Consider the following 27,047-nt stretch of genomic DNA (forward strand, 5'->3'; position numbering starts at 1 on the left):
ACAGCTGAGAGGAATTTTCTTGTCATATTAAGTTGTCTTTGCTCCCCAAGGGAAAATGTGCTTCAAAAGTTTTAGAATGCTTTACTTTTACTACAGCCTTAATAAATATTTATAAGTGAAAGGACAGTTTTCTCTCTCAGATTTTCACTTGTGTTTTTGTGTCCCTCATGATTCATTGTTATTTCCTCTTCTATAGTCCCCCATCCTCCACCTTTTGTATTCAACATCCCTTGCAACTGTAATCATCTTAGATGAGTTTTCCTTAAAAGTGAGAATCTTTAATTCAGATGAAGAATGAGGATGTCTGTGAGGAATTTATGTTTACTTCTTACTATAATCTCAGCAGGACATACTGTGAAGTAGTCAAAACTTCCTTTTTAGTGAAGTTAGTCTTGAGAAATAAACAAGTTATAACAGATGAAAAGCTGTAGTAGTTCCATGAAAAACGAGCTGTTTGAATTTTTTTCTATATTAAGGAACTGTTCCTAGTTTATGGAGTGGAACATTTTGGTTTTTATTCTTAACAAATTGACCTTTTTATCCATAGACTTGAATTTTTGGTCTTAGAATATACTTCCATCAAAAGCAACTCCTAAATATAGAGCCTATTGACTGTCTTCACATGAACTTTTCTATTTCAATCTTTCACATCTTCCGTGTGCCAACTTAGTATCAGATTTCTTTTTCCATATTCATTGCTTTCTGGTTTAGTCAGATAGTAGTTTTGCAGGTGCTGAATTTAATGTTAGTTGCTGTAGGAAATACAGATGGAATTAGTTATTGCTGCAGGCTATCTGATCAAAAGGTTACTTCAGTCTATAGATTTGAAGGTTTTTTAACATCTGTCTGTCTTAAAATCATTCAGTGCTTTTGAAAAGGTGTCATACCAACAGTTCTGGAGAGATTAATATTCTTTTAAAGCACAGAGGGGATATGTGTTGTGTTCTGAGGAAAAAAAGACACTTCCATTGTGAAGGCTGTAAAATTTAGCTTTTGTACCCTTGCTGTCCTGACTCTTGTTTTAATCTAGCAGGTTAAGATTATGGCTTTTAGCAGCCCGTGGATTTATAGGGTTGGAGCAGCAGCCCAATGGGATTAATAGGTAGTAAATAACACCTGTTTTAGAAGACTCCCTTGACAAAATGCTCTGCTAGAAACTGGATGGTGACAGCTTCTTTTTAAAGTCTGCATCATTGATTCCATCAGATAACTGCTGAAGTAGTTTCTCTCAAGTTTTGCTGAATTTGTGGCCAGTGAATAATGTTTCCTACAAGATGCCTATTTCATAGTTTGTTTCTGAGTTGAAAGCAGAGTTCATCATAGTTAAGGTTGCCTTCAGTTTTCTTCCACAAGACCTTATTCTCAGCTGCTCACAACGTTGCTGAACTGTTTGGACTGAAGTTTTCCACGCCAAGTATGTGCCAAGTATGGACAGTTTTATTTGCAACTCTTCCTCAGGCTAATTTTCTTAGTTTCAGCAAGACCAATTCAAACTACTTTGAACACTAGAGGAAAGATAAATTGTATGGTGTCAATATTAAAAAGAAAACAAACCATGAATTGTGTTGAGGTTTAATGTTTGCTATACTTCAGAGCTTAGCATGTGGTTCTTCATGCAGATGAATCTTATGTGGTCCAAATTCTCTTTTGGTCCAATTGTAGCTGTTGTAGCTCAGTAGCAGGACTGATGAGTTGGTATTTACCAAGTTGGTACATAGAGCTCCTTCAGGATCTGCTGTGCTGCTCCCACCTGCCATGCTCTGAGAGGCTGCTCTGTGTGGCTTTCTTTGGGCTTCTTGTCTGCAGTACTGCTAGGACAGCAGTAGGCAAAATTAGACAGCAAAACCTGTCATTTTCTACAAGCAAGAGCCCAGGAGTACATTACAGGTGGAGACATGGTGTGGAACTGCTGAGGTGATGGAAAAGCATAAGTAGGAAGAGAGGGCAGACACCATCTCCTCTCCAGTGGCTGCAGGGAGCTCAGTGTTTGGAATCTCATCACTCCTGTTGGCTGTGAAGCTTTCTGGAACTATTTCTTAATATGTTCTCTTTTAATTTCTTTGTAAATTTTCATTGCAGCCATGGATTTTGAACTTCTTGTGATCTTCCTGAAACTTCACAGGCTTGGGGTTTTTGTTCTGCGCATCAGAAATTGATTGCAGATTAGCTGGCTCATCAAATGAGAGGTTTTTATCTTGAGAATTTAAAATTCAGGAGTGCATAACTGTACCTTTGGAGGTAGGACGTGAAGCTGGGAAAAGCTGGTGAAATATAAGTGCAGGATACTAGGCCCTCAGTACTTTAAGGGCATGGAGGCTATGGGAACAAACAGTCTGATCAGAACTCAGCAGACCTATACCCTACTAAAGAATAGCATGTACTGCTGCAATGGATATGGTGGAAAAAAAGGGCTATAGATTAAAAAATAAAAATGGTGCTGTTGCACTGCCTTTACTATTGGGAAAAGATTAGTCTCATTCTCATATGAAGTTTCTTATCTTTTCCATTGTTTACCTTGATCTTGGCAAGCAAAGCTTTGGTGAAATTGGTGGGTTTTGTCAGCTTTGTTGATATGATAGGATTCAGAAGAGAAATACAAATTTTGCTGAGGAGTTGGAATGTCGAGGTGAGAGTAACAGCAAAAATTATATTTGTGCGTTGTCTATTCAAGAACAATGCTGCAAAAGGGAGATGTTTTATTTCTAGTAAATAATTTCTTTTAAACACTAAGAATTTAAAAGATTATAAAGTTACTCCCTACAATAGGAGAAAAGCTTTCCACATGCTATACAAGTTTCAAATGACTGATTAGGAGTTTTTATCTGAGACCATCACACGCTTGGAGAGTTGACAAGCTGTGGGTGACAGACAATGAAAGTGGCACTGTGGATTTTCTCAGAAATTAAAGAGGAGGTGGGTTGAGCAAGTTCAGAGGAGGACAGTATAGCATGGGGCAGTAAGGCCGATCTGAAAATGATCATGAATAAAAAGTCACAGCAATGTCTCTAAATATGAAGGGGGAAACAGCTTCATTTCTACTATAGCTGTATTAAAGGATTAGCAGAGTGCACCACTGCATAAACAAGTGAGCTTTTAGAAGTGATTTAATAGGTTTATTTCTGTAGATGCTTGGTCCTTCAAAATACAGAGACACAGTTATTATATTTTATTAATTTCATCCCAAGTGAAATTGTATGGGAGAGTATGTGGCAGAAACCTTTTTTAAAAAGCTTCCAATTTAGTGTAATTGTGTAAAACTTTTGACAAATTCTGTGCTTGAAATATGACATACATATAAGATTGAAGTCTTGTTAAGCAGCAGAATTTTGGTTCCCTGTCTATGTAAAAGCAACAAATAGAGCTGAGCTTAGGTCTTGAATTATGTATGGGAAACAAACGTGTGCATTTCACATAGTTGGATTCTTTAGGAAAGCAGTTCTTGTTTTGAGAAGAAGAATGAAGATGTATCACCACCCTCTTGAGAGGCATGGGCTTGGTCCCACAGTAAAGTCAGGAAGGACAGGGTTTGGTAATACATATTTGTTCATTTTCCCTTAAGAGGAGGAAGCAGGATCAAAATAAACCAAATACATCAAAATTATGTAAATTTGGTTTAAAAATAGCCAAGAGATTTTGCCAAATGGGAGAAGACTTGAAGTGCAGGTTCCCTCATTACTGAACATTTCATATTTAGAGTTCTTGGTAGAAAGAGTGTAACTGTTTGAGTATGCTTGAAATTGATGAAAAAATTATCTCAACCTTTTCTTTATGAGGCTAAATGCCTACTTCACTTAAGTTTAGCAAAGAGATCCCATGAATGTTTGCTGTTTGTCTGCTCAGGATGATCTGTTCTTGTTCAGGTTGATGGGAATTGGGTCACTGAATACAGCACTACCAGGATTTCACCTGTGTTCCCTGTCCAACTTCATCATAGTTCTTGCTACTGCAACAGAATTATAAAGTGTCTCCTCATTGATCCGAGAAGACTTTGAAAAGTAAGAAGCACTTGTTTAGCCAATTTGTGAACTATGTATTTATCCGAGGAGTTAATCCAGTACTTGTAACTTCCACACAGATTTATACAGGAATTCAAAGGAAGAGGTGAGTTTTCCTTGTGTTTTGGAAAGTTAGATTGGCTGTTTCCTCTGACATGCATTTAATATTAAATTACTCCTCTGTGCATCTCCTTCACATTTAAAAGCTAAGTGCTAAATTAATTACAAAATAAGTTTCTGTACTTCTGTTAAATTGTTTTATAGCTACCCTTTGTTTCAATAAAGGGTATTTTTATATTTCACTTAGCACTAATATTGCCTTATGAAAATTAGTGTTTCTTCAGTTTCTGGAAAATAAGCAAACTTGATTTGTGTTGACTTGCATGTTCTTGTGTGGTATCAAACTGGAGCAACTTCATCTTACTCAAAAATAATTTTATACTTAGATATGGTGAGGAAATGATGGGGAAGTTAATAGGTTTTTAATCTGTTAATAGTATGGAACACAGATCCACTTATGGCATACTTCGTAATTACCACTCATTAATTATAAACTACCGTAATGTCAGTCAGACAGGAATTTTGCAGTTGACCTAAAGTAAAGGGACCTTAACTTGTAAATAGAGTTGCTGTCCCTTCAGACTTACAAGGTACAAATAAATTCGTTTTGTTCAGGGAAAGTGTTTGTGTCCCTGTGAATTGAAAATGTTATTAATGCAGTCCTAGATAATGGGTATTAAGCTGAAATTTTTACTGAGCCTGTGTGGCACCTGCCTTTGTCACCTGCTTCTCGGCTCTCTGTGTGCCCTGGTAAAATTTGTGCAGAGCACTACAGCTGTTGGGGGGCAAAACAGGGAGCAGAGCTGCTCAGATTATTCTTTTAATTCTTAGCAGGGTAGATATGACACTCTCACACCCTCATCCTTGTCACACCCTCAAGGGCTTTATTGCATATTCAAAACTACATGTGAAAATCCAGTATTTTTTGAACCATTACACTTTGATAGAAGCACTTGCCATTACAGAAACACTATTTATTTGTGGAAAAGTGTAAATAAGGTCATATTTTGGGAACGTGGAGGATCATACCAGTTGTCCCTTCTGATGTTTTTGATTTGACACTCTCAGAAGCTTGGTCTGTAGTGTCCTTCCATTTCTGTAGTCCTTTGGGTTTTGTTGGTGGTTAATTTTCGTGGCACAAGAGTGAATTACCTGGAGTAACAAGTTCTTGTGCAGCATCTCTGGGTACTTTCACCTTGTGGCTCATTCAGTGTAACCTAACTTAGACTTTAAAGAAATTACCTGTTTACATACACAGGGCTTTACCTTGGTATTTATTTGCCCTCTTGTTAGGAAGACTTGAAAGCATCTCTATTTTACTATTACAAAATCCTTTGTTGCATTTCAATATTTAAAAAGCTATTTAGGAGCTGTCTTTTCTGTTTGGGAAAGCAGTTTGAATTCTTGGGCCTGTGTATCAATTTTTGTGTAATTTTAAGTTAAAGGTGCCATCTATCCCATATGCACATCTTCTGAGAAACAATTTCCCATTCAAAAAACTAATTATTCTCTTTTCCTGACTGAATGACCTGGCTATGTATATGGATTCCACAGTAAGATTTATCACCCTTAAATTTAGAAGTCTCTTCCTTAAAGCGGCAGGTTCCTGTTTTAAATTATTTTTTAGAGGCTCTGGGTATATTCAAAAAAGGCTTACCCTGCCATATGATCAGTCACTAAAACTGCTTTATGGGTTTCAAATGATGACAGCAAATACATTAGCAGTATGTGCCAAAACCATAAATGAATGCTTTGAAGAGCATTATAGTTGACTTATAGGTGGGAGCGAGCTTGTTTCAAGTACAAGAGCAGTGGGGGGTTAATTGTTTTTTGAAAATATAACACTGCACCTGTGTAAGAAGTGAAACTTCTTTGCCTTTGCTAATAAATAGTTTTAGTCTGAACTTCTTGTGGTTAGCCATGTGCAAATTCCTCAACAACTCAGTACTTTCAAAAGCAACACTGATTCAACTGTGTCAGTCCACTGGACAATTTTTTCCCTTGCTTTTCCATGTTGTTGTTCCATGGAACTTAATTTCAGCTAGACTCTGAACTGCTGGCATATCTCTTGAGGTAACCTTTCTATTGTTAAACTTGTACATTTTGTTAAGGGTGACTTCAGGGCGTTTTTTGTTCCTGTTCCAGTGATTGGTATGCTTGGTGAGTTTTTATTTGTTTAAAGAATCAACAGGGCTTTAATTCTTCTTTTTTTAGAAAGTGTGGTAAAAATAAAGTGAATTGTGGCAGGCCCAGTTACTAGACTCTAACTTTAAGGACCAAGAGGAATTTGTATTACTTGTTGCATCTTAACTGCTTGCTGTCTTCTGTAATTAAACAGTAAGAAATAGGGCTATTAATACAAAAGCATTTCAGTGGTGTGTTTTAGTACTTTCTTACTCTCTGAAGTCTCTTGGTTGACTCAAATCTTAATTAAAATCAAGGGATTTAATATGGTAGTAGCTGGAGACTCTTAACTGTATGAGGCTATAAGAAAGCCTGGAAGATAGAAGGTAGAATCAATCTAGATAAGACACTTGCAGTTCATTATCATTGCAAGAAGCCGTGTCACAGAATTGGTGACAGATGTTGTTAGATCAGCATGGGCTTTTCAGATTTTCTGGACTGATTTGTTGAGGTCAACTGCTGGCCACGTGGAGCAGCAGATGAGACTGAACAAACAATATCTTACTGGGTGGGAGACAGCTTTCCAGGAGTACTTTTTACTAAATGACTTAAAAATTATCTGTAGCCTACTCTTGTAACTAACTCTCTAAATCACAGTGCCATAGGTGAATAAAAGGAATTGTTGATTGTTATTCTCATCTAGTTTTACTTCTAATATATGATTGTCTTTTTTTTTTGTCTTCCCTGGCATGTATCACAGAATTAATTTTAAATTCAGACTATTCCAATAAGCAAAATTTCTGGTTTTCTTACTATTTCAAAAGAGACTGGAGATTTATCTTGTGGAGGGTGCCACTGTGTGCAAATCTTGCCTGATGACCATCTGCAGAGTAGTTAACTTAAAAATGGAAATACAGGAGAAGCTCAGCTTGTGATCTTGATTGCCCCTTTGCGGTCCTGATTTCTGAAATGGAAAGGTTAAATGGTAGTGTGAGCACCTGGATCCTAGACAGGATTGACCAACTTCGTAATTCTGTGCCAAGTCCTTTCTGCGTTTGTTTTGTGTGGATTTTTTGGTTTGGTTTGGTTTTTGTTTATCTCCTATAGGTAGTATAAATTTCCCTTTAATAATTATTGAAAATGCATTTTTATTTCATTGTCTTCCAAATCTTTCTCTAGTGAACAAACTTACTATTGAACAAGGAGCTGGTGAACTTTTAGGATACATTGTTTTTCTGAGTCCCTTATCTGTCCTGGCAAGTCAGAGTTCTGTTTACTGACAACATGGAGAAAAATTCACTCAGCCCCTTCTGGAGTCCTAGCAACAGCTGTAGATTTTGGGGTAACAGGTAATTTGAAAACACTTCTTTGAAATCTTGATTGGAGGGGGCAAAGGGAAAACCTACAACTACTAGTCTACTAAAAAATAGTGCTTATTCTTTAGGGTGACCAAGATTTTTTAATGTGGAAAACCTGAAAATACTGCTGAAAAGTTCCTTGGACGCCTATGGTGCTGCACAGAGCTCGTCTGAGTAGCACCACCAGTTTCGGTGGGGCTGTTGAGCTGCCAAAAGCTGGAATTGTGGGAACTTCTCTTATGGGTGTAGGGAGTTACTGGGGAATGCTATACACTACCAGCCAAGTATACTTGGCTTGGGCAGCCAAGTATACAGGGGCTGCATTTTTTCTTTAAAAAGGAGGTTAAAGTGATTTAAAACAAAACAAAATCCCCAAAATAACTAAATCTCACAACAAACGCAAAATCCAAAATGTATTAGTCTCAAAAGTCTCTAACTTAACTGAAAAATCTTACCTCTGCATTATCTCATGCCTCAGTACTTGGGGTGATATGGTTCCAGAGATGGTAAACTAACTTAGCAGCTCGCTGCAGAGAGCTGCTGCTCCCGTGTCTAATCCTGTGCCAGAGCTGATGCACATCAGGCTCCTCCAGAAGCCATTTAACCTCACTAATATGACCACGTTATTGAGTTAAAGCAGCTGAGGAAGAGCCTGACAAGTTCCAGAGCCAGTGCTGATGGATGGATGTGACTGGAACAGAGAAGAAGAGAGGAGTAAATGGGAAAGGGGATAGCAGGGGGAGAGACCTCTCTCAATCTCTATCAGCCAATGACTTTGCTGCCTGTCAGGTTGCAGATGGAGGTTTCTGAGAATCTGGAAACACTCTGTGCCCTGTTGTAACATCAACTGCACCAAAACTGCAGTTGATGCAAAACCAAATCTCGTAACATTGTTTTGCCATGCCTGTAACGTCAGCACTGACACTCAGATGCTAGGAGAGGTCACAACAATCATATACACATGAGCTCTCTGGGCCAAAACCAAATATTAAATTTATGTCCAATGGAACTCCCCATGCTTGGTTTATGTAAGTGGGGCAGAGTTTATCACTCTACCTCCTTTTCAGACTGACGATGTCCCTGAAAGGAGCAGGCTGTACGAAAACATTGATTCCTTTACATTAAAAGCCCCAAAACCAAGCCTAGAGATTCGGTGTCTCATAGTCCACATGCTCCTCTCTCCATGTCAGTGTTAAGGCTTCACCCTGCTCCAGCAGATCCCTCCACCACTGAGCTGAATACAGTACAGTAAGTGTAACCAGGCAGCAGAGACTAAATCCTAAACTTTGCACTGTGGAATGCAGCATAATTGCGACATGATCCTCTTCATGCATTCAGTTTGTCAAGGAATTATGTAGAATTGTCACCAAGTTCTAAGAAGATAGGTGTTACTTTATTCTGTAATATCATTATCCTCTAAGTGCCTGAAAGGGCTATGTAGTGAACTGCTTTAAGAGGCTGTCAGACAGAGGCTTCTTGGTTGTTTCTCTGGCTTCTGCATCTTCCTGGGGTAGCTGTTTCTGGAAAAAGTGGAAATATTTAGTTAAGTGAGACTTAATATTTAGTGAGACTTAAAAAAAAAAAAAGGAAAATGTTTTAGGGGGTTTATTTTGTATTGACAGGAAAACTATGAATTTTGAACTTGCCGTTTGTGTTGTTGAGAGAGTTTTTGTGGATTTAGAGTCTGGTTTCTGCTGATGAATCAAGGATTATGTTAGGTTCTCTGGGTTTGTACTCAAGGTCTTGGATAAACAATTGTGTTGAGAAAGGAAAATTATCTATCTTTTTCTTCCAGGAGGAATGCTTGTAAACGTAAGAGATAAGTATATTGTAGGAAGACATTGTTGTAGTGTGTTTTTGTCTCCATTTATGTACCATTGAGGTAGCTCTTGTGAATTCTTTTTCTTTCCATATTTTGCTTGGGCCTGTCCTAGAAAGATTAGGCTCTTAATTCAATATTCCATGCTTAGATTTGCATTGATGACCTTATGAGTCTGAAAGCATTCGATTTAGAGATGAATCTGTACAGTCACGCCATTTCAGCATTTTAAAACTTCTGCTCAGGAAGAACTTCCAAGTCAAATTGCTTGTTACTTTTTGTCCTTTATTATCGTGCCTGCTGTCTGTTATGAGTGGGGGTTTGTAAGCAGTACAAATAGTCTGTGGAGAATTTAAGTATTATGAAGTGCAACAATCAAATTAAGTATTTTAATCAGGTACAAGCTGTCTACTATCTATCATGGAAATGACCAGAGGCAAGTCATGATTAAAGTGGATCATAATTTGCAATAATTCTTTTGGTGCTGGGTATTAAATTTTTGTCTTCAGGATTTCCTGTCATTATGCTTGATTCAGGGTTGTTTCATTGAGGCATCCACTGTCTATTTGGAACTTAATTGATCTTCTGTGGTCTTTATGGTATTTAGGGTGTTTGAAGAATAACAATTATCTTGAACTCCACATGTATGATGTAAATCTTCATAGAATATTAGATTGAAGCTGGTTTAAAAATCATGCTGTGGATTGTTCAACTACTAAAGCTAAAAGCTCCAGTATTTTTGCAGTTATGGTGGCACAGTTTGTTTTATGCCTACAACTAGAATAAACTGTTGTGTTATGATTTTGTTGTGTATAAAGTTGTCTAGCTTTCACTGTGCTGGCATAAAGGCAAGGCTTTAAAAAGTTAAGAGCCCTATATGACAAACAAATTTTCCTCTATCACTTGGTAGTTCCCATGGTACCTTTCATAACATTCCTGAGACAAATGTGCAATGTGTCAAGCAGGGATTGAGCATGTGAAGACAGATTGTGCAGATAGAATAGAACTGGCTTTCTTGTCACTTTTTTTTTGCCGTGGTTGCACATAATTTTCCTCTCTTGCAGATGACTAGAGATGATAACTTGATAAAGTAATTGTTTCCCCTTGCAAGTCCAAAAAAAGGATGTATGCTTAGAAGAAGATATTTCCTTTGGTTTTACTTTAAATGTTTTAATAGTAACAAAATAGATTAATGGGCAGGTTTTTCATTTGAGGAAACATGTTCAGTTGGGAGAGATCAGGTTGCTAATGAAATGGACTGCTGATGCATGGCAGGGGAAAGATTCTCTTTTACTCTGATGTCTAACCAGAAGTGGCTAATGCAGGACTTTGTTTGGTATCCTAGGGAAGGTAATAAATGATTTAATTATTTTGTATGAATTCCCATTTCTGGCTTTTAACCTGAGGTCCTTAGTCTGTTTGAGCCATGGTTAGAAGTATTCCCGTGCCATCTGCTGGTTTTTGAAACTTCTAAGTAAATTTTGCTTAGTGATACTTCATTTTTAATTAAAAAAAAATTATCATCAGCTAACTGTATTGTATTATCTGTGCCTCACTTGTGGACCTTGTAACTCAAACTATAGTTGAGTTTGTAGTGAGGGAAAATAAGAGTAGGCTTGGTTCCTCTGTTAGTCTGGCTGTCAGCTTGGGGCTAGCAACAAAAAAAGCTGCCCTCCCTGTGTCGGTTCCTTAAATTCAGCTTTTTTGGATTTTATCCTCAGCATGTCACTGTTATTGCTTTGTTGCTATGATACAATACTTACTCATGCCATCCGGTGTAGAATATTAGAAGATCTGAGCTGAAATGTTACGTAACTTATAAATGTTTTTACAGCTGATGTTCATTATTTTGCAGAGTGTAACAATTGGTGTCTTTGTAGTTATCTGAGTGAAATAAGCATCTTGCAAGGTTTTTTCTTCAAAAGAAAAACGGTTCAAAAGGCAGAATTGACATGCAGAAGCGTGAATCGTTCTTCACGAGGGAGTAGCAATTGCTGGCTCGCTCAAAAGCTCCCTGAAGCTGTTGTGCTCAGCTAATGGATGGTACCTGTCAGGCGGGGAAAGGCAGCACAGGGCAGTGTCCTGGTGCCCGAGTTTGCAGGGCACCATGGGTTACACCGGAGGTGTGTCAGTCCATTTCAGCAATTACTTTTTGCTCATGGAAATGAAGCAAGTCTATCAGTAAACTGCTGAATATTCAACCTGCTGTTGGCTGTTGTTGTTCCAGCCACTAAATGAAAGGTGCTTTGGTAGAAACTTGAGAAACAGGCATTATCAGAGTGAACTGATAATTATATTTATACTTTATTTATACTGTTAAAGGTATAAACTTAATGAAGTTTGTTGAATTAGAATAATTATAAATCATTAAAGAGAAGCATGAGATTTTTCCTGATTTGTTCAGGTTTGAAAGTGTGACTTAAGATTTTCAGTACCCAGTTGCATTTTCTTGTCTTGATAATTTTTTTTGGTGATGGAACAGCAGTGTTCATAGCAATACTGCAGTGAATGAATGGTGATAAGGGATGTAGTCAGGCTGTAACCAGTCTTGAAAATTCTTCAGGGGAGAGCATTCTTTATGTGGAGATAAAATTGGGAGTGCTATTTTTTTACCAGAGTGAGTGAAATACCAACTGGCTGATAGATGAGGTGATGCTGTATAGGTCCAGTGGCTTTGAACCCCTATAAACAGTTGAAAACAAGAACAAAAGACACATTAAACCAAATTTTCAGTTAAAACCATGACTTTTAATGATTGTTCCAAAGCTGCATGATCATAACAGTTATGACATACTAAGGTTGTATTAAATTTTTGAAGAGTGTAGTTAGTGCTTGATAATCCGTCTCTTTTACAGTAAATGTGAAATGCTAATGGAGGAATTCTGCTTATCAGATTACAGAGGTACTGAATGCTAAAATGAAAATGCTAAGTCACAGCCAAACACGTTGTCTTAATATGCCAGAAAATCTGGAAAACCCTTATATGACTAAGATTGTCATAAATTATTTAGACCAAGGCATTAAAATTCAGGATTAATCCTTTTGAAATATTGGAATTCTTTCTTCAGAGAAACGTTGATCACATGATGCCAAAAGTATGTGAAGCATTTTGCACTGGGGTAAAAAGACAAGGTTCCTTCAAAGCAGATTTTACAGCTTTTAAGCAGGTTACATAATAAAGGATTAGGGAACAGAATGAGACAAATCGGATGAATGAAAGGTTAGTTTGATGCACTGCTTCTGGATATGACTTTTGGTGATGGAGAGCTGAGACTTGTTAATATTTATGTATTCAAAATAAAGTTAATTCAGTAGCCTGTTGCTGGTAAATAAATTTACTGCCATGTCTTGGTCTGTTATTTCTTTCATGTACCAAAAGTTGGGGATGGTGGATGTTTCATTCTGACATACAGATACTTTTGTTTTGGCAAAATTGCTTAATAATTTGTTATTAGCTTGCTGACTATGAAGCACAACTCTTCCCCACTGAAAAAAAAAACCAAGTCATAGCTTGCAAATTCTTGTCAACAAAATAGATTTAGAAATCCTGTATTTGCTTCTACAGACTTAAGTGTTTGGGTTTTTTTGTTTTCTTTTATAGATGCCACCTTCAATGAACAGCAGGATCTTTTTTGTCAGAAGTTGCAACAGTGTTGTGTGCTCTTTGACTTCATGGACTCTGTTTCAGACCTGAAAAGCAAAGAAATCAAGAGAGCAACACTGAATGAACTGGTTGAATATGTTTCAACAAATCGTGGAGTTATTGTTGAATCAGCTTATGCTGACATAGTGAAAATGGTAAGTAGAATGCTCTTGTTGTAGTTTGTATTTTAATAAAGTATCTTAATCAGTTTATGACTCTAATGCCATTTAATTCAGAATTGTGGTTGGTTATACTGCTTATCCAATATAATATAATTTGTTAATGATAACTTGGCTCAGACAGGCTTGTAAAAACAAACAACTTGCAAGTTTTAATTATTAGCTGAAGCATGATGCATTCAGATTAATTAAAGTGAAAGAACTAGTATACTGCAGCTACTTGCACTCTGGGTAAGCTTTAAAGTTGTTCTCTTTCAGAAAATGGCAAAATTTCAGTGCTACTTGTCTTTATTTACCAGTGGCAATGGAGAGTTTGGCTAAAGTTTTCTGGTAGTGATTGCTGCAGGTGCTGGTGACGGCAGAAAGGTTTATCAGTATATGAAAGCAACTCTACTTTGTAAATACTTTTTATGGCTGTTTGTTATTATTTTGGCCTTGGAGAGCTGTACTAGAGCAGCCTAAGTGGTTTGCTGGAGTTATAAACCATAGGATGACTTGTCCCATGAAATTGCTGCTAATGGCTTGTTGAATAATGAACAAAATATTTGTGGTTACCTGCTGACTTTCCCAGGTGTTTATGTGCCTTTTCAAATGCTACTTAAGTAATGTTTTTGATCTGCCTATACTACATGTACAGGGAATGCAACTGAAAGACACTTGAGAATAATCTAATTTTTTTTTCCCTAGAAATGCAAAATGTAAAAACAATGGCTTTAGTGCCCATGTATTTACATTAATGGTTCTCTAAACTTTGGTGAAGTTTACATAGATAAAATGCTGACTTTAAAAGAGCTCTCAGGAGCATAAGCAGAACAGTTCAAATATACAGCCAGCAACTTGTGTAGTTCTCTATACAGTGCAAGCTACTTTTTTCTTAAAGTTCATTTTGTTGTTGGCCTGGGGTTTTTTTTTCTGGGCAGCTGATAGGGAAGATCAGATCTTTAATGTAAATAAGTGTGGAAATGTTGCCATTATACTGAAGGGCTAAGGTTATGGGAACCCTTTTAATAATTTGAGCTGTTTCAGCAGATGCTTATTAAGTTTTACAGAAAAATCTAGGACACTGGGGGGTTTTGTATAGTCTCATTTTTTAAAGGACCTGGTTTTCTGTCCTAAATGTTTTCTTCATAAGAAAATAAAAGATAAAGTATGTTCACATCTTCTTAGGCTTCTTTTTTTTTCTTGCTGCTGGTGGCAGCAAGCCTGAATCCTTGCAGTATTTTCTCATTCTGTGTGCCCTCTGTAGCCCCTTGTTAGAAGAAAGAATATACTAACTAGCCCATAGTACTTGTTGAAGGGAGGTTTTCTTTTATATTTGGGTTGTTTTCTTTTCTTGGAGATAAGGTGGTATTGAGCTGTTCTTTTGAGGTTTTTTTGTTGTGCAAATGATTGGATTCTGTGGATGCTTGTTTTTTCCTTCCATAACAAATTTCCATCTCCTTTTTTCCCCTAAAATGACAGAAAGAGAAGAAGCTCAGTGAGAGCTTTAAATGCTCAGTGAGAGCTTTTTGAGAGCTTGAGACAAAAGATCCCTCCAAGCTTGAATAGTATTTCTAATCTCCTTGGCAACTGGCAGCAGAAAAGGCCTTTGCTGTGAATTAGGACGAAGTACCAGCTTTCAGAAAAAAAATCTGCATGGGTCTGTCTCTCCCTCCACATAACACCTGTGTCAGGCTTGAGGCCTTTCTTGGTAGCAAAACTTGTATGAGATTGAACAGTTACTGTTTCACTTCTGTTTTATTGGGGTTTTAAGTTTTAGGCTGTTCGGTGTTCTTACGTTAGAAGAAAAAAAGTTTTACTGCAGAGTTTGAAGTGTGTTTTGGGGATGAAAAAGTAGAAATGGCCTTAATGAAATCCAGCTATAATCTGGCTGGTAGTAAAGGACAGACTAAAAGGCAGACTAAAAAATTGCCTGAAAAAAAGCCAGAGTGGCAGCAGAGGCAGACCAAAACAATTTCTTTCGGAATCTCCTTGTCTTTCCCAAGGCCTGGGACAACTTCTCTGCAGCTCACAGGGGAATCAGCCTCAGGTTTCAAACAGGTTTCCTTTCAGTCGCCTGAGCTGTGGGGAGGCAAAGTCAACAACGCCTTAAAGAAAGAAGGAAGGGAAATAAAATGTTCTTTCTGACCAGTGCATGGGCAAGTTCTGTGCAGGTGAGGAGGTGTCTGGCATTCTTTCCTTCACTGGTCTGTTGGCAGGATAGCTCCTGAGCCAAGTATCACACAGGCTCCTGTGGTTGTCTCTGCTCTGCTTGGACCCTGAAACAACCAGTGTCATTTCAAGCCATTGAGGATAAAACAACATCATAAAAAAAGTCTTTGTTTAAATTGTTGTACAGGACACACTCACACTGTAGGTTATCTTTTTGGTGCCCTGGGCAACCTGATTTTCCTTCAGCTGAGGAGGAGTTTTGCTTACAAATAGTTTTGAAGTTGTAGCACAGCAGTGCACCTCTGTTCTGGGTGCTGAAACAACCAGTGTCATTTCAAGCCACTGAGGATAAAACAACATCGTAAAAACAAGTCTTTGTTTAAATTGTTGTGCAGGACACACTCACACTGTAGGTTATCTTTTTGGTGCCCTGGGCAACCTGATTTTCCTTCAGCTGAGGAGGAGTTTTGCTTACAAATAGTTTTGAAGTTGTAGCACAGCAGTGCACCTCTGTTCTGGGTCACCCTAAACTAGTGTCTTCTCTGTTTGGAAATTCTCAGTTAAAAGTACTCTGAGGCTAAAAGGAAATTGGGGTTTGCATTGTGAATATTTTAATTTTTAAAACTTCCTGGGAAATTAGAAAGTTCTACCTTGTATCAGTTTTGGGAACATGACAGAAACGTCTCTTCAGTATATACATAACTCTTCATCTCCTTGTGCCCATCAACCTTGCCTTGTTCCCCAGCAGCATATAAAATCTAATATAATGAGATTGTCCTAACAGGCTATATGAGTTGTGAATTCAGAATTTAAAAGAAATCAGCTATCCTCAATCTGCACTGAAAAAAAACCACTCAGAAATTGGAATTGAACCTAGTATCTTTCAAATGTTTAGATCAAATGTACAGACAATAAGCTACTTTTTTATTTTTTTGTTTTAATAAAATATATATAAAATATAACTGGCACATTTTCTGATGTCATTTTTGTGAAATTATGAGATTTAATTTAGAAAGCTGATGCTGGATTTCTCTGGAAATCTATCCAGCTTTAAAAACCTTTTATGATTTGTGTTTCTGAAATCACGGTTTTGGGATAAGACACTTTTTCTTAGGAAATAAAAATGTTTTAAATAATAAGAGAGGATATAGAGAAGAATTTGCTAAAGTATTGCAAGCATAATAAAGTAAATTAACTGTTTTATGGGGGGGAAGACATGCTAGTATCTAAAAAAGGTGCAAGGTTTATTTGAAGTTTCATGTATTCTTGAGAGCTAAATAATGCTAGTGGAAGTACGGAGTACTCTGAAAATCATACAATTGGTTTTCCAAAGCCCTGGCTGAGAGGGTTGCTAATGTATCTGCTAACACAAGTGTATTTAGTAGCTCTGTTTTGGACATGAAAATTACTCACTACTCTGAGGTTCTGTATAAAGGCTGACTGGCTCAGTTCAGCAAGATCCATCTAGAAAGAAAAAGAAGTGTTTTTAGGAGAAGTTACAAGAGCACTTGCAAGCAGTGGTAGAACATTCTCTGTAGGAGACTGATTTATGTGCTGGAGGGCTTTACTGAATACCTGGTAAGATTAAACAAAGCAAATAAGAGAGCCAGGACTGTAATGCTGGTTTTTGAGCTTGATTAAAATTAATGTTCTATTTCCCCTATGTGACTCCTATTTCCCCTTCCTCTCCTCCCCCAGTCTTTTGTTCTTGAGCTTTGGAATCCCAAGTCCCTTGTATTTACAGCATTAAAGGACAACTGTTTTTGTGGGGATGTTTGTTTGTTTGGGTGATTTTATTTGGTTTGGGTTTTTGTTTTGGTTTTTTTGTTGTTTTTCCTGTGCATTAAGCTCAGAGACAGCTGAGCCCATCCCCACAGAGCTTCGTTGCCCTTCCAGTCCAGGACAGCAGCGCTGTGTCCCAACAGGAGACAGTGACACGACACAGAGCAAAGGGCATAGGAGGAAATGGAAAGTCAGTTTATGCAATAGCTGTGTATCTTGTTTAATGAGGCAGCTGATCATTATGTGCAGAGCCAGCTGGGTGACTTCAGGATCTTTCTAAAGTCCTTTTGCTAGATTCTCCAAACACCTTGGAGGCTCCTTGGAATATGTGCAGGAGGACTTTCTGCAAACTGACAGTTTCTTTTGTGCTTAGTAGGCTTGGGTGATAAGCAGCTACTTGAAACAGATTTGATCAAAAAGTCTAAAAGAGTTAACAAAGGTGACTGGAAAAGTCAGGTTAAACTTGTTCCTGAAAGAACAGTAGAAAATGCAGAAATTATGTGAGCTGCATGTTCTCTTTTGTTTGTGTTAGAGATTTAAAGTATGTGCTATCTGGTGCAAGATGACATTTTTCCTTTGACATCCGAATGGTTTTCTGTCCATACTTCGGTATACTTCAGAAATCCTTGAAGAAACCTTTTTAAACTTGTCCCTTTGAAATTTATTTGATGTGACTATATCATATTAAATGTAACCTAGAGTAACTTTAAGAAAAAGTAGTTACTATGTGAAATGGAAAAGCTAGAATGGTTATGTGTATCTAACTTTCCAAACTCTTGAAACATTTTGAAATATTCAAAGGTGAAAAATGTAAACAGAAATATCTTGGAATCAAGTAAAGAACTGTAGAAATAAGGTACATTTTTGGGATTGTCTGCCTTACATGACAGACATGCTCTCTTATGTGGAGAGAGTGCTCTTTAAATCATAATTGATTAGTTTTGTTTTATTTGTGGTCTTATATAAAAACAGCTCTTGGTGTCATGTAGTTAAAAACTATTTTTGATCGGGAAGCTGATTTTTTTTTTTTAACTTCCGTAGTTTCAGGGAGGATTCTGGAATAGGACCGTGTCTAGCTCCAAGCTTGTAAAGCAGTTGAGACAAAAGTTACTTTCTTATTTTTATGGACATCTTACAGACTTCTGTCTGTTTGTATTTTGCAGTTTTGAAAAAATGAGGTTTCTTATGTTACTTTTTTTGCATGGTTTTGTTTCATTTGATTTCAGGATAAATGCAGTACCTTAATGAGTGTGATCTGTGAAAGCATAGACAGTGATACAAGTAATTTGTTTTTGCTTGCAGATTAGTTCTAATATTTTCAGAACACTTCCACCTAGTGATAACCCAGATTTTGATCCAGAAGAAGATGAGCCAACTCTTGAAGCCTCATGGCCCCACATACAGGTATGTGATTCCTTGACTTCTAAGCCTTCTTGTAAGGCAAGAAATGTGGATATTTCAGTCATTTTGTGCCTTTGTTAAGAACAAGAAAATTGCTTTTATAATACAATTGAGTTTTTATACTTGAGAGGGGGAAAAAAAGTGGTGCTTTTTTAAGCATGTATAAATATGGCTGAATGTAACTCTTCTAAGTGGCTTAAATACTATTTTTTAAACAGAGGGATTGCACTGTTAAATTGTGGTGGATGTAGGTCTTAAAACTGTGGATATTTTAGGTAATTATGTTCTTCACCTATGAGATTTGTTTTCTGCAGTTGAGCAACTTTTTAGTGTTGCTTCAATAAAATATAAGTTAATATTAACAGTTCTGTTTTCTCGTGGCAATAACAAAAAATGGAGTAATAGCCTTTATTTGTCCTTTGAGCAAATAGAAATCCCCTCCTCCTTCCCCACCCTCTTCCCTCCCTCCATGCCAAAACTTGACAATATCAGTGTTGTTTGGTAACAGTTGCATGGTTATTCCATTGTTGCACTTCTGTGGCCATCTTGTGATTTTTGTAGTGCTGCTGTATCCATCGCGTGATTGACTTGAAATGCTGCTGAATTTTATTTTATTTTCAGTTAACTCTTAGAAGCTGTAAATGTCCAAGCACATATCTTGGGTAGTTCATTGCTGAATTTATGTAAGAAATGTCTGTTGAAGAAAGTGGAGTAGCAACTCCTAGCAGTGGGTAGATGAAGCTGCTGCACATCTGCATACCATTTGCTCTCTCCTCTCAAGAGCTAAAATGCTGCTCTGCCCCTATAATATTACAGTTCTAATGTATCCACAAATGCTCTTATTTAAAAACTCTTATTTAAAAACTGCACTTCTAATACTGACTCTAAAAGGTACCTATTCAGCATAGTATTTCAGACTTAAGCAAACAAGAATTAAGTTATCACAAAAAAACCTCTGCAGATTAAAGGCTGTGATAATTATTTTCTTATATATGGCCAGTTCTAATTAATGGGAGAAATGGCTATAACTGAACTAGAGAAGAGGCTTGTCTTTGTTGAGTGGGAGGGTGCAAGAGCTAAGCAAATGCCTCTTGTAGTCAGCAGCAGCACCATCTGACTTCTAAATACCTGTGTCTCAAAAGTAAAATTTGTAAATGTTACCTCAGTTCACTTTAGGTCATAATTAAACTCTAGTCCTGTTCATAGAAAAAGGCCTGTGGATTTTGTGATCAGTTCACTTGTGCCTTAGGCTTGCCTGAGAGGAAGTGAAAGAGGTTTGTAGTCTGTGGTATTATTTGAAATTGTATTTTCAGGTTTCTTCCTTGCTGTTTCCTAAGGGAGTTTTTGCCAGGCTGTCTGGTCACTGGTTGTGGATTTCCCTCTCCCATGTCTGTTGTTCATCCTGTCCTTGGAATAGATGACTCCTTGCAGCACAGTGGAAACAGTTTGTGTTTCCCACTCTGTCCGTTTACAGCTGATGTGCTACTGGACCATAGAAGACTAAGTTGGATAATTTGCTCATTGCCCTTCAGGAGCACAAAGCTGCTGGAAATGTCAGATTTTGTGTGTGGAACAAAATCTGTACGCAGCCATTCTCCTCCCCAGCAAAATACACTGTTATTTCTGGCATAGTCTAAAGGACTGCTTAAGGAGGGAAGGTGTGGATGTTTTGGTGGCTGTGATTTGTGACAGATCAGTTCCAAATTCTATCCTGATCTGGCAGTCAGGTAGGCAGTTTTCTGGGAGAGGAAAGAAATGAAATCTGTTCCTCTACTCTTCTCTGCTTGAATGCTTAGTAAGTTACTGGTGTATGTAGCCACAACAAAAGACTCCAGACCTTCAGTAAAACAAATGGCACTAGAAAGATGTTGCTTTAAAGCAGTGCTCAAGATGATTTTTAACAGCCACAGTAGGTTGAACAGGTTGGCATTTAAAGCCATTGTACATTTTGAAGCTTAGGGAGTTGCAGACTTGGTGGAATTGCAAGACTCCTGCAAGACTGAATCACTAAAGCATTAGGAGTTGTATTTCATTGCTTTTTGACCCAAGCAGACCAGTTTTGAGAACAAAAAATAATAAATGCAACATCTTTCCCTGATTTAGTATTTCCAAAAGTGATGTTTCTGTTAGACTCAAAAAAGCTGAGCATGCCTGTCTCTTTAGGTAGGATCTGTTCTGGTGCCCCTGGTTTGGTTGTTGTTGTTCTGCTTTTAAGTTTGCAAACACTAGCATACAGGAGAAATGGGAGTTTGGATTATCCAGAAATGGCCACTGCAACTTGATTCCTGAAATGCCCTGGATAAAGAGGTTTTCACGTGTCTCCCAAGGCTCACAAGGATTTCCAAAGTTATTTGATACCATACCCAGTCGATATCCTGAATTTAATCTTGGACAGCTTGTTACAAGATGTTGCAGCATTGTGCTTTTCACTTAGTTCATCTGTTTGATGTCTATTGCAGTCACTATATCTATTTATGGAAAAAAGCTAATTTAGTGTTCACTCTTAGAAAGTGTCCTGTCCTGTGACAATTCTGGTGGCTTTCTCTGTATCCTTTCAGGTTTTAATAAATTTCCTCAAGCACATGTAGGTCTGTGCATCTCTGTCCGTGCTGTCAGTATCTTCCTGGAATATCCTAGGATTTCATCTGTCACTTCCATAGCTTCATTGTGAGGATGGATCTGAATCATCCTGTGGTTAACCCTTTCTCAGTTAAGGGCTTGCAAAGGCTTTGCAAAGCTTTTTCTTGAAACTCCAACTGTGACTTCGCAATCTTTGAGTTTAATCCTGTGTTTATTCTTCCAGAGCTTCAGAGTCAACTTACCCTTTCTTGTGGGTAACATGACATATTTTATTTTCTATTTTCCCAGCTGATGGTAGCTTCTAATATTGTGGCAGTTACCACACATGGCTGTTCTTTGTTGTTGTCACTGACAGAAATATTTAGTATAGGAATTTATTACAGAAATCTTGAATTAAGTTCCAAATTAATCCCTATGAAGCTGTGCTATATAACCTCCCTCTGGCCGTATGTTGCCCATTTCTATTCAGATTTACCTAGTTGCTAATTTGAAAAAGATCAGGAGAATCTGAATGTTCTGGGTTGGGGTTGGAAGAGACCTTTGAAAATCACCTTAGTCCAAGGCTCCTGCCATGAGGAGAGACACCTTACTCAAGGTGAGGTTGCTCAAGGCACATGCTCAGGTTGGTGTCACCTGCAAACATGCTGAGGGTACTCTCAGTTCCACTGGCTGTGTCACTGGTGGAGGTATTGAACAGCCATGGTTGTGCACTTTGTAAGGCAGAGGCTGGAGTATGGTAGCATTTAAAATTCTGCTCTTGGGTTGTCTGTTATGGTGCCAAGAGGATAGTGCCAGTGACAGGACAAGGAGAAGTGGCCATATGCTGAAACACATGAGGAACTTGACCCTGAGGGTGGCAGAGCACTGGTTCAGGCTGCCCAGGAAAGTCATGGAGTCTGTTTCTCTGGAGACATTCAAACCCTACCTGTTCCTCTGTCACATGCTCTAGGTGACCCTGCCTTGGCAGGGGGTTGGACTAGGTGATTTCCAGAGATCCCTCCCAACCCTAAAAATCCTGTTATTCTACCTAAACTGCTGATGTGAAAAGCTGTTCTTACAGTCTGTCACAGGGCGACAAAGTGAAGGGTATCATGAGTTTTTGAGCCTCTGCTTTGCAGATACAGAACACCCTCCTTGAGGCTATTCATAAGTAACTGTCAGCTCAAATGTTCTACATAAAAGTACTTACTGTCATGCATTTTTCTGAAGTGAGGTTCCTAATTATAATTACGAATTACTCAGGTGTTGGCTCTCAGTTTAGTTAAGTGCTCAGAGTGGTAATAGTTGAAATTCATGCCTTTGAGTATGAGCACAGCTCTGCATGGGTTTTATTTAGAAGCCCAGTCAGTGATGGCATTATGTACCTAAATTGCATTGTAGTGTTATTACTAATCAGCTGTTTAATTATGTGGAGTTATGAAATAGGCATTGAGAACATGAACAGCTCTGAATGTAATCTAAACATAAGACATCCTTCCTCTCAGTTCTGTTCTAGTGAAGTGGTGCCTTCTGTGTTCTTTATTAATCTGCCATTGTTTCACAAGTGCAATGTTTTGTCTTGGACTTCTGATGAACCCCAAAATATGGGACTTGTGCTCTGGCCTCTTCATGCCACTCTCTGCTGGCCCAGGCCTTTGGTAGCTCTACCTTTTGTCAGGATTTTTATCTCTGGGCTTTGTGGGATTGTAGCAAATAGGAGCTTGAACTAGGAAGAAATAATATGCTACAAGCCATAATGGATATTATAACTGAGTTTCCATTGTATTTAAGCCTAATTTTAATCTGAACTCTTTCAGTTTCCGTGAATTCATTCAGCTGTTTTAATACAACTTTTCATTTTCGAGTTTGTGGTCAAAACTTAATTTCAGCTACACTTAGTAGATGTTTCTTCAGCTCTTTAAGGAATTAGATAATGTTAAAGCACTTAATTTAACTCTCAGTGCTGCTCAATGTTTGGTAACCTATTTCTGCGTAATATGTTCTTAACATGGCAGGAATGTAACATTTAGGACTTGTTTTTTGTCCACTAGTGGTATTTTCAGGAGATTATTTATTAAGTTTTGACTGTTCTGGGTACTTGCTGTAATTATTTCAGTGAATTCCAGCTGGAACTGTGGTAAAGCAGTGATGTGTTAGGCTTTGATTCCTTTTGTACTTTCTGAGCATGTAAATAGTCCCACTGCCTTTGATGGTGGTGACAAGGCTGAGATCTGTGTTATGGTGTACTTACTAACTTCAGAATTTTCATTTCCTTGTTTGTAGTTGGTGTATGAGTTTTTCCTGAGGTTTTTGGAGAGCCCAGATTTTCAGCCCAGCATTGCGAAGCGATACATTGACCAGAGATTTGTGCAGCAGGTAAGAGGGGAGTGTTAAAGTTGCAAGTGGGATTTAAAGATCACCTCTCAAGCTTAATTTATCAGATGGACTCTTAAAGCTTTCCTGCTGACACAGGGTAAATTTCAGTTGTTGCAGCAGTGGTTTGGTGCCAAACACTAAATAAACAGCGCATCGTACCACAGGGGCTATATGTATTTAGTAACTTCAGGAACACTTTGTTTTCACATATCAACCTCAGTGCTTTGCAATGCAGGATATTTGGAATTTGTAAAGTTCAGTTTTTCATGATTTGTAACTTAATTCCAGCCAAATCAACAAAGTGGTAATTATATTTTTTTAGTCCTATGTTTGTTTTTTAATTTTTTTTTACAATGGAAAAACTTACAGCAAACTTTTTTCTCGTAAAAAGTTTATGTACTTATTGTACATTAAATGTGTTACAACACCTCCTTACTTGTGCCTAGATAGTGTAATTCTCTTTACTATTGTGTATTACCCACGGAAGGAAAATCGAGTAAGAAATTATTTGGGAAAGTCATGCTTTACCATGCAAAGCAACTATGAACAAGAAAATGAAGTGAGATTTCATATTAGATATAACTTCTCAGGGAATTACAGTGTAGAAGTGCAATAACAATTTTTGGTTTAAGGTGAATTCAGTGGGGATTTTTTCACTGTGTTGAAATGTTTGTTTGCCAAATTTTGTTTGTCAAAATACTTGTTTGCTCAGTATCTGAAGAGTGAGTGCTGGCAGGCCATCACAATACAGCAAAGAAAAGTAAAACCACAAGGTGGATGCTTTCTCTCCCTACTGTCATTTAATTTCCACTTAATTGGTTCTGCTGTTCTTGTATGTGTTTCCTTCTCAGTTTTATTCAACTTGCACATAAAATTTAAGCCTGAGGCTGCTGGTGAGCTATTGGCTATGGGTGTCCACTTTACAAATTGACCTGTGGTCCTTGAGAGCAGCATTGCAGAGTTTGTTCCTGACATTTCACTTGATCTTTGTCTAGAGTACAAGATAGAGACAATGCAACCAGCAGCTAGCTATATATGGGAAAAAACGTGGAGTAGTGACCCTGAGAAATTCCTGCTAAATATAAAATTGAAATGAGCCTGAACCAAGTTCCTGAACAGCTGTTTCCAGTCCCTTGTGCTGCTTGGTACAGACATACCTAAGCTCAGACCTGAGCAGGAGACTGGTGACTGCTTGAGCTGTTAATGACTTGCTCAAGGCAGCTAACATTTCTGAATATGCTGTTGCTCGGCCATGCAGAGTTAAAAAAACAACAAAAACTATGGTCTGTAATGTGATTGGAGTATTAATTTTTGTGTCTCTGAGTGAGCATGGTCTTTTCTGTATCCTTGGAAGTCTTTCTACTTAGTCTGCATTAATAGGGAATTGGTTAGTAATTACATATCTTTTGCTTATTCTGTGACCCCCTCCTTAACTGTAAAATTTCTTGTGTAGGAATGCTTTTGCTTGGCCATCAAGACACAAGTTTTGAGATAAGCAGTAAAGGATTTTATTGCAAAATTGTAAATACAGGATATGGATTTGATTCATTCTGATTTCTTAAGTAACAATTGTAAACCACTTGGCTACAGTTTGATAATCTCATGTTTGCAACTGCATTTTTATTTTGATGGTATAATAGTTCCTGGAATGACTTCAGTGTCTGTTGTACACAGGAAAAGAATGAAGCTCTTGACTTCATTAGAAAAAAATCAACATTATTAAAAATGTAATTTTTAACGTCTACTATTGACATCTAAACAAAATGTACAGTTAAACTGATTCTATTTTTTTTCCTAATGTAAACTTCCAAATTAAAGGTAAAATTCAAATCGGGTAGTAACAAAACAAAACCTTAAGTCTTTCAAAAGTAATACATTTCAATTTAATTTTTAAAGTTGTTGGAGCTCTTTGACAGTGAAGACCCACGAGAACGTGATTTCCTAAAGACAGTTCTTCATAGAATTTATGGAAAATTCCTTGGTTTAAGAGCATTCATCAGGAAACAGATAAACAACATTTTCCTCAGGTATGCTCTCCGTGTGTGTGTGACTAGGTTGAGGAATATTTTATTTTGCCTTCACAGTCTGGGTCTGCAGTGGTTTGTTCTTGAAGTAAAAGACCTGTGTTTGGTCTGTGATCTTGCTTTCAAATATTTGAAGCTTAGTAAAAGTTATTTCTTTGGAATCTGTGAGCCTCTGTGGCAAATTTTGATGGTTGTCTTTTTTGGTAACAGGTTTATATATGAAACAGAACACTTCAATGGTGTTGCTGAACTTCTTGAGATATTAGGAAGGTAAGTTTGATCTGACACAGAAAAAATGTAAAACTATACTGTGAATGTTTGCTTCAGCTTTTCTGCTTTGGGAATGGAGGGGGAAGAGAATTATTACAGTAATGAGTGATGAAGTGCAGTCACTGATAATCTAATACTGTCTGGGTTACCACATGAATATCAAATTAGGACACAGAATAAATTATTCTTTTTTCAGTGCAAGTTTTAAAGATGACAGGCAAAAAATGTTTCTCAAGGGTTCTTGTTTGTCAGACCTATCTACTCCTGCTTATCTTGTACCTGATAGATGACTTGTTCTTTGATTCAGAAAATGAATGTTAACTTTTGCCCTTGTGCTGAATTGTTTCAATCTTCAGCAGGCTGGTTTTCCTTCAGTTCTATTCAGGAAAGCCTTGTAAGTGCTAGGGGTTTTTAGTTACTTTTTTTTTGGTTGTTATTTCACTATGAAGTTTTTCTCTGGTATTTTTTTAAAGCCTTTCCAAAACTGTCACGCATTTCACAGTAGGAAATTGTATTATTGGTCTGACTGAAAATACAAATATGGTGAAGCTGTTGTGGAACAAATTTTCATGAAAAATCAAGTAATAGGGATCCCATTATTTTCTCAGATTTGCCTAAAATGTAAGGGGCAAAAGAAACTAACCTTTTCTTGAAGGATTTCTGTCTTGTCTATAGCTCATCAGCTCTTAAATATAAGAGGACTGAATCAATGACACAACTTTTCAACTTCGTTTTTGAAGGGAAAGGTTGTTCAGCAATCTCAAAACAAGTGTTTGAAGTGCACTGTTAAAATTGTATAAACTTTTTTTCTCTGTAAGTTGCTAGTGATGGTGGGCAAAATGGATCAGCTTCCTGATACATCTAAGCTTTACAATTAGACAACAGGACTTACTGTAGATGATTTTATTTAATGGAGGTCATGATAAAAATACTTCAGCTCATCTAAAGGGTATTATTTAGCTTCTAGGGTGGTTCTCTGGTATTCCTTACTAGTCTAAACTCTCATTTTAAAGGTTGTGCACATGTAGAGCTTCAAAATAATGTATGGCTTCAAAATAATCGGGTTTAAAAACTGAATCAGAAATGGAGTTTCAGTTGAACTTACAGAAATTCTTGACTTGCTAGGAAAAATTTTTTTTAATAAAAATAAATCCTGCTTATTCATGTTTGCAGTATTATCAATGGTTTTGCACTGCCACTGAAAGCAGAACACAAACAGTTCCTTATGAAAGTTCTGATTCCCATGCATACTGCAAAGGGATTAGCTTTGTTTCATGCACAGGTAAGCTTTTGCCTATTTTTAAGA

At 37.5% G+C, this 27,047-nt stretch overlaps 1 protein-coding gene across 1 annotated transcript in view; it reads left to right on the plus strand.

The window, feature by feature from the left end:
• The window catches only part of PPP2R5A (protein phosphatase 2 regulatory subunit B'alpha), a 42,102-nt gene that overhangs the window by 4,338 nt on the left and 10,717 nt on the right, over positions 1–27,047 (plus strand). The window contains exons 2-7 of the mRNA XM_039697692.1: positions 12,958–13,154; positions 18,414–18,515; positions 23,355–23,447; positions 25,344–25,474; positions 25,682–25,741; positions 26,915–27,023. Coding sequence (XP_039553626.1) covers positions 12,958–13,154; positions 18,414–18,515; positions 23,355–23,447; positions 25,344–25,474; positions 25,682–25,741; positions 26,915–27,023 — 692 coding nt within the window. The remainder of the gene's footprint in view (positions 1–12,957; positions 13,155–18,413; positions 18,516–23,354; positions 23,448–25,343; positions 25,475–25,681; positions 25,742–26,914; positions 27,024–27,047) is intronic.

Source organism: Passer montanus, unplaced genomic scaffold (assembly GCF_014805655.1).
Source record: "Passer montanus isolate IOZ18808 unplaced genomic scaffold, ASM1480565v1 scaffold12, whole genome shotgun sequence".
In the NCBI taxonomy this organism is placed as follows: Eukaryota; Metazoa; Chordata; class Aves; order Passeriformes; family Passeridae; genus Passer; species Passer montanus.